This window comes from Stegastes partitus, unplaced genomic scaffold (genome assembly GCF_000690725.1).
Source record: "Stegastes partitus isolate 25-593 unplaced genomic scaffold, Stegastes_partitus-1.0.2 Scaffold1039, whole genome shotgun sequence".
NCBI lineage: Eukaryota > Metazoa > Chordata > Actinopteri > Pomacentridae > Stegastes > Stegastes partitus.
The window spans coordinates 193,581-201,752 of NW_007578770.1; the positions used below are offsets into that span (position 1 = coordinate 193,581).

At 43.6% G+C, this 8,172-nt stretch overlaps 1 protein-coding gene across 2 annotated transcripts in view; it reads left to right on the plus strand.

The window, feature by feature from the left end:
- The window catches only part of LOC103367356 (ORM1-like protein 3), a 14,445-nt gene extending 6,642 nt beyond the window's left edge, over positions 1 to 7,803 (plus strand). The window contains exons 2-4 of one of the 2 annotated variants that reach the window (XM_008295357.1): positions 1,103 to 1,357; positions 2,472 to 2,623; positions 6,109 to 7,803. In XM_008295357.1, coding sequence (XP_008293579.1) covers positions 1,184 to 1,357; positions 2,472 to 2,623; positions 6,109 to 6,244 — 462 coding nt within the window. In that variant the 5' untranslated portion in view covers positions 1,103 to 1,183 and the 3' untranslated portion in view covers positions 6,245 to 7,803. The remainder of the gene's footprint in view (positions 1 to 1,102; positions 1,358 to 2,471; positions 2,624 to 6,108) is intronic. The other variant, XM_008295356.1, reaches the window with a different exon arrangement.
- Positions 7,804 to 8,172: the final 369 nt, after the last annotated feature.

Sequence of the window (8,172 nt, forward strand, 5' to 3'; positions counted from 1 at the left end):
AGAAAGTGCACTTCAGCCACTTATCTTGTCCAAAACTTCCCAAAACTGCAACATGTCTTTTAATTTAAATGCATATTTAACATGCATAGAAAAAACTGGATTCTGATTGTCTCGCAGGTGTAAAAAAAAATCCTCATATTTGGAGCTTTTTTTGTGCAATATTTGAAACTGAGTACTGTATACTTGCATTTAGGTCACACATGATTCAAATAAATGACCTTGTATCTGTAATAATGTGGAATATTTTCTATATTATATACATGGTAATGTGCAAAATCACATCGGATGCAGTTCAGCTGATTTAAAGCCCAATTTCAATCAAATATCACATACGAAACTCTCCTTTCTTAATGAAATTGCAGCTTGCTCGAGTTTTTAAATTCACACACAGTAGGTTTTGAAAATATTGGATTTCTGATTGGCTGACGTGTAAAAAAAATCCTATATTGTGCTTCATTTGGACAATATTTGACACTCAGTACTGTGTCATTGATTTTTAGGCACACATGGTTAAAATACACGACCTTGTAGTTGTGATAATCAGTAAAACTTTCTGTTTCTGACACATTATGAAGTGCAAACTCACACAGAAAACACTTGATGTAACGTGAAAGTTGCCCTAAAACTTTTCTTAATTTATTTGCAGCTTGTTTGAATTTGAGGTTTTGAAATTTAGAGATATTAAACTAGAATTTTTTGAAAAAATACACAACATAAGAGGATTACATAGCGAGCAGTGGACCCTGGAAGAACATGTGTTGCTGTAACAGTAGCTAATAGTTACTGTCGTGCCAATGAAAGCTGATATCCGGTAATTTTGACCTGTTGCCCAACTCTAGCTTCAGTTAGAAGAAAGCTGGTCGTTTAATTAACATTTTCAGTTCAGCTCATGAAGTTGGAGCCTATAACCTTCTAGAAACACGTCACGACTTCCTTTTTTTTGGTTCCATCAAGATACCGAACAGACGAGTGAATCTCAGGTCTGAGGAGGACAAACTGATTTAATTTAAACCATCTTCAAGAACCAAAAAAAGGGAAGTTTAGTTGCCTTCCGCCAGAGCACTTTTACTGATGCGTGTAAACGTCTTTGTTTCTGTTTCAGCAGACAGGAAGTCCCACGGGTTCACGCAGCGGCTGCAGATTTAGCAGCAAGATAGAGGGAGGTTTCCCCGCCGCCGCCGTCATGAACGTGGGCACGGCGCACAGCGAGGTGAACCCCAACACCCGGGTGATGAACAGCAGGGGGATGTGGCTCTCCTACATCCTGGGCATCGGCCTCCTGCACGTCATCCTGCTCAGCATCCCGTTCGCCAGCGTGCCGGTGGTCTGGACCCTCACCAACCTCATCCACAACCTGGTGAGCGAGGCGGGTCAGCCGAGGAGCCGACAGGGGGGTTTGAATGAGAGACAACTGAGTCGGAGATAACTCGTCTTCTTTGTTAACACGTCGTGTCTGCGATGCTTCGACCGGCCGTTTAATATTCAGACTCGAGATGTTCCTCGGTCTTGCATCATAAACTGCCTGTCTGGCTCTCTGGGAAGAGCGCGACGTTAACTGCAGCTTGATCTCGAGCGCGTTCGGTAGATGCACTGTTTCATCATGCAGTTTTGAAAGTGCTGCTAATCCCCACACGAGCACGTCGTACTAACGGGCTTCCTGCAAGTAAATCAAGAACGACGGAGCCCCGAAACCACTTCAGTCATCCTCCAGTATCACATTTATCTGTTGTTCATATGTGCCTACAGTCGTTTCATCTCTTTCATCGTGGTGCATGTAGCTTCTCTTGGTCAAAAGGATGCCCGTCGAGAATATTTTCTGTATTTGATGCATAACAATATGCAAAAGCAGCTCTCTTTATCTCAAACTCCCTAAAACTGCAACATCTCTTGTCTTGATTTATTTGCAGTTTGTTCAGAGAGTTTCCACTGAAGATACAGAAAATACTGGATTCTGATTGGCTGTCATATTTTGAACTTTTTTTTCTCGACAGTATTTGAAATTTCGTACAAACTTCCCCAAACTGCAACATTTTCTTTTCTTCATTTAATTGCAATTTTGTTTAAATTAGAGTTTTTAGGGAAAATACATAGAAAATACTGGCTTCCATTTGGCTGGCAGGTTTAAAAATCCTCATATTTTGAACTGTTTCTTTGGACAATATTTGAAACTAAATGCGGCGGAGTTGCTTTTAAGGCACACATAGTTAAAATGCATGATCATGTAGTAATGATGAGTTAAATTTCTGCAAAATTACGACGTGCAAAATCACTTAGAAAACAGTTTATCTCGTCCAAATCTTCCCAACACTGCAACATCTAATTTCCTACTTTATTTTCAGCTTGATTGAGTTTTACATTTTGACATGTCGTGTGTTCATCATGCAGTTTGCTTGCTAGTTGGCTTCCTGCAAGCAAATCAAGAGCGACAACAGAGCCCCCCTAACCCACGTTTTTATCTGCTGTGTTTCCAGTGCATGTACCTGCTGCTGCACACGGTCAAAGGGACGCCCTTCGAGACGCCCGACCAGGGCAAAGCTCGCCTCCTGACGCACTGGGAGCAGATGGACTACGGCGTCCAGTTCACCGCCTCGCGCAAGTTCCTCACCATCACACCCATCGTCCTGTGAGTCTAAACGCTCCACTCAGTTACGGGCATACTGATCATTAAGGATGCATCTGAGCTCCAGTTAATAGGTAGTGATGTATTGAAAGGTTCTTCGCCGGAATCTAAAGTCCTGCATGGAAACAACACAACCGTGTCTATGAGCAGAGAGAACTCGGACGTGTCTTCTGTTCAGTGTAGCACAGTTATAATTCAATAAATCATAAAATAAGATAAAACAAAAGTCACATTTCTTTTTTAAAAACTTGAATCAACATGTGCAGCATTTTTCCAAGTTCCCACAGATGTTACTAATGCTGGGAAAACAAAAGGTGTCTCCACATGCTGAAGTTTCCTTGTTTCCTACCTGCTCTGTGTAAACACTGCCTGCAGTTCAACTGAAAACTCTAAACATTTTGGCACCGTGACTGTCGGTTGTAGCTCTATCACTCATGGCTTCACAGATGTACGAAGAAGCGCAGAATTTTTTGTTTTTTACAGAATCTGGTCAGAGGGGAGGGTTCATTTTTGGCAAATATTTAAAGACACACAGGCAAACCCAGAACTACACATTACAAATGAGTAGTTCAGGGACTGATGGAAAGACCAGCGATTCTTTATGTATTCACAGTTTCTGGCTCAGATAAATGGTAATAAATTGTATAAATATATATATAGAGATGCAACATGACACAAATGAGGCACAAAACGACAAAAAAAAGACACTAAGCAACAAAAAGAAGATGAAAAATGACACAAATGGGCAATAAGATGACAAAAACCAAACACAAAACAACAAAAACAAGATACAAAGTGACACAAATGAGACACAACGTGACATAAATGAGAAACAAGATGACAAAAACCAGACATAAAAAACAAAAACAAGACACAAAGTGACACAAATGAGACACAAAACGACAAAAAACAGACACTAAACGACAAAAACAAAACATAATGAGACACAACAGATCAAGACTTAACAATCATGGTTTCAATAAGTCCCATAATGCACCTTGGTAACAGCTTATATATCATTCTAACCCTCTGAATCCCAAAACTCACCTGCAGCTTCAAAGACTTCATTTCTTCTTCTTTTTTTTCTTTTTTAATAAATCACCCAAATGCCCCCCATTTGGAGCCAGAAACTGTAAAAACATGAACATCTCTTTTCTGTTTCAACTTCAGATCATGACATTCATCAACATACAGACTACATGTATGGTTTTATAAAGGTAACATGCTTTTTAGAGCTGCCAGCAGGTCGTGTGGTTCAGAGAGTCTGGGGGAGGTGTAGACGGAGGACCACAACCGATCCCTCCTCATTAAGCGGCACCATTGTGCTCTTGATTGGCCTGAGCGGCACTGCGAGGGGTTAAACCTGAGTCTCTGCGGTGGTGCAACTCAACTTAACAAGAGTCCCTTCAGCTCAGACTCGACTTGCACACACTTGGTATAAAGTGTTCTCCCCTTGTAGCTCTAGTTTTGCACTTTCTCAGGCGGTGAATTGATCAACTCCCTGCTCCTCTAATTGTTGCGCAACTGCCCCTCGCTGCTTTCTTTGGCCTTCTCAGTCCTTATTAGCCACCAGAGTTCAGCTCACAGGAAGCTCTGGGCTCCCTGGGGCTGGTCTGCCTGCTCAGCGGTAGCGGTTTCTGCAGGTGTAGCCTGTACTTTTTTTCCTTTGTCATTGTGTTTTTGCAAACAGAAAACGAGCGGTCACTCTCCCAGCTCCAGATGGAGAAAGCACACGTCTGCACAAGTCTCCCGGGAGCCTTTTTATTTTTACATGAACTTTTCTTGTTCGGCAGAGAACAGGATGTGCGGTTCCTCCTCCTCTGCTCACATAAATCCCACTCTGCTGGTGTGTGCAGTCGCATCTCGTCTCAAATCGGCTCCAGAGCGACGTCGCTTCATCGTCTGCCAGACTCGATGCAGCGACGACCGGGAGACGCCTTCAGATGCACCTCTGAGCGTTTGTTGCTCGGTCACTCTCCCCCCCCTGAGGAGAGACGAGCTTTATCATTAGCATTTCGGCGCGCTAATGATGTTGTAATCCTGCTGCTTGGCACATTTGAAAACAGTCCCACGGATCCGAGTGTTGGCACAGTTTAAGTGAGTTTGGAAATATGTCGCTGTGATCATGTGAAGGGAAACGAGTGAAAGGTTCTCACACATTCAGCCCTCCAAACCTCAAAACCCACCGCGCAATGCTGTCTGTACACAGTGCAAAATTAAACCATCTATCAGAGGCAGGCTTGTCGGATTTTAAACTTTCTTTTTTTGAACAAGTCGTCTGTGAAGTGTTGTTTTAGTCGAATAACTGAGCTGCTGTGAAAACATCACTTTTCTGACACGCTTCATTTAAAAATGTGCCAAAAATACACAATTTGCTTTAACCAGATACTTTAAAAAGCAAAAAATTCTGCACTTCCTGTCACATCTGGGAAGCTTTTAACGACCCGGCTGTGACTCACAGTCACGTGACAAAAATTCTGGGACTTTTGGGCTGAACTGCAGGAAGTGTTAAAATAATTAAAAAAATAAAACTAAAAGCAGTAAAATATCCTCTGAACAGTTTTCTTCCAGCATTGTGAACACCTGTGGCCACTTCAATCAACTCAGAGATATGAAACTTTTTTTTTCTTCTTTTGAAATGATCTGTGGCTTTATGACTTTGCTGTAAGATGAGATGAAATAATCTTGTATTGATTCAACAATGTGGGAATTTGCAGTGTTACAGTGCATAGAAAAGAGGGAACATCCATCCATTATCTATACACCACTTAATCCTCACTAGGGGGGCTAGAGTCTATCCCAGCTGACTCAGGGTGAAGGCAGGTTCACCTGGACAGGTAACCAGTCTATCACAGGGCTACACTTAGAGACAGACAACCAAGCACACTCACATTCACACCTACAGACAATTTACAATCACCAATTAACCTCAACATGTTTCTGGACTATGGGAGGAAGCCGGAGAACCCGGAGAGAACCCACGCTGCACGGGGAGAACATGGAGACTCCACGCAGGAAGCCCCACTGGGACGCGAACTGGCAACCTTCTTGCTGCGAGGCAACAGTGCTAAGAGGGAACATAATAAGTAAAATTTAAAAAAAAAAAAAAAGAAATCTGCATGACTGCTGTTAACGTACAGATTCCTCTGAATGCTGCAACAAAAAAAAAAATAATGCACAAAGTTATTCTATAAGCAGAAAAACACTGATATCGTACCAATTCTCGAAAATACTAATGATATTTAACTAAGAAAAGACATTTCTGACACTCTGTATGACTATTTATGGTTGTTCTGTTTCCATAGAGGTGCAGGATTTTATATTACAGTGAAAAATGACTTCAAAAAGGAGTTAAAATGTGATTTAGAAACTGCTGGGATTCAGGGTTAAAGGCCATCAGAGGTTTTTCTTGGAGCTCGTTAGCATTAACACTGAGCTGTTGTCGATTTGGAGTGAAGCTGCTGCTCAACCTTCCTTCTCCTCTTCAGGTACATCCTCACCAGCTTCTACACCAAATACGACCGGGCCCACTTCGTGGTGAACACCGTGTCCCTGCTCACCGTCCTCATCCCCAAGCTGCCGCAGCTGCACGGCGTAAGGATCTTCGGGATTAACAAGTACTGACACGGCAGACGAGGACGCCTCCTTCCCAAAGTCCCTGCGGACCCGCTGAGAGCACACGGAGCGTCGGGCCTCCGATTTGGCTGCAGAACCGCGAGGATCCACGGCCCGTCGGCCTCTGAAACGAAGCCCACTGAGGATACCGCCGTGGTACCCGAGCCCAGGACGGACGCTGTGGAGAGGGAGCGCGACGGGAAAGTGTCCTGTTGAGATTGTTTGCGGCCTCTGTTGAGTCGCAGGTTTCCCCCCAGAGACACGTTTTAACGGTAGAGTATTATTTCTGTAGAGTTTTCTGACAGGTGTCGGCGTGGGAACGACGAGGCTGGAGCTATTTTGTACGTAATGACACGCTGCTGTATTTATTCAGCTTCACTCCCACGTGTAGCTTCCTCTTTCTGGAGGTTTCTGAGGCTCGAGAGGGAACAGGCGGAACAGCGCTTTAATGAAACGGTGAAGAGACCCGCTGCTAGAGGCGAGAAACCACGAGGTTTTTATATTTAGCCGCTCCGCTCGAGATGGGCGAGTTAAGCAGCCCTTATTTTTATCTGACCATTTCCATATTTGGACGTCTCTTGTCCTGGTTTGTGTCACTGCGAGCGTCCCGTCTGGGCCGAGTTCAGACAGTGTGAGAGCGAGCCAGCAGTCCTGCAGTCTGACTTTAGAGTATTTCTGTCCTGGCTCCGAAGCCGCTCTGGTGGAAACACTGGGGACACGTTGCATTAGCATGACCTGTAGGCAGACTGCACACGCTTTATTAGCTTGTGCAACCTTAGTGCAATCCAAACCCAGCAGCGGCCCGGTTCTGTCCTCGCCTCCGTTCCCACATGTGAAGGGAGCAGTAATAAAAGGAGGGTGATGATAATAAAAGAGTTTTAAGGTGTAGCAGGAGAGACGATGGAGGTCGGCGCTGTTTCCAACCAACACGTGTGCTAAACCTGCATCGTTTAGAAGCGATGGATCGATCCAGCCGACGACTAGCGAGGAATCTGTAAACTTTCTTCCATCATCACCGTAAAGGGCTTTTATGCAAAGACATGCTGCACGTCTCCGTAGCAACACATCTTCATGCATTTTACTTCTTTTTTTAAAACCGGTTTCTGCAAAGAACTGAATGTCGATTCAATGTAAGTGTACTTTTCATCCTGTCACCCCAAAGTACAGCTTTTTTTTTTTTTTCTCCAAGCATCACATCCAATATCTGTTTTGTGTTTTTTTAATACTTTAGTTGATGGTTTTATTGAGACGATGTGAAGAACTGAGTGATTTTTACTTTACTGCTCAGTAGTCGGTACTCTGTGGGATCCTCCTGCCTTTTTTTTTTTAATTAACTGTTGTCTGTGCGGTTCATTAAGGGCGGTAGATTTAAAGAGCAGGTGGATTACTGTTAATCTGCACAGACAGGCTGTATTTAGGACGCCGACTTGTTTTGACTTGGAAGAAGCTCAGTTCTTTACTCGACGTTTCTGCTCGTAGTGAAGGAACGTTACAGTCCGCAGAAAAACAAAAACAACAAATGTTAAAGAAAAAATGTACCAAATAAAAGTAGAATCCTGTTTCTGAAATGGGTTTTTTTCTCCTCTTGTTCTTCTGCAGTCGTGTTCTGGTGCAGCTTCAAATCCCAAAATTTAATCCGCGGTATTTATTTCAGCGCTTGCAAGCCGATACAGGTCCCGTGCAGCGACGCTGCGTCACACAACACCGGAGGCTGCTGAAACATTGATCAAGTGAAAGCAACGGCGAGGTTTCACTCTTTGGATCGATGGCAGCGAAAACAAAGATTCGGCATCCTGATATGAAACCAATAACCCAGAGAGGAGGCTTTTTATTTGGTGTTGTATCATGATTCAGCACCAGAGCATCACGTGACAGTGATGCTGCTCCGGCTGACGTTCCTATTTTGGATGAGATCTCAGGAACGCCTCGAAGGAATT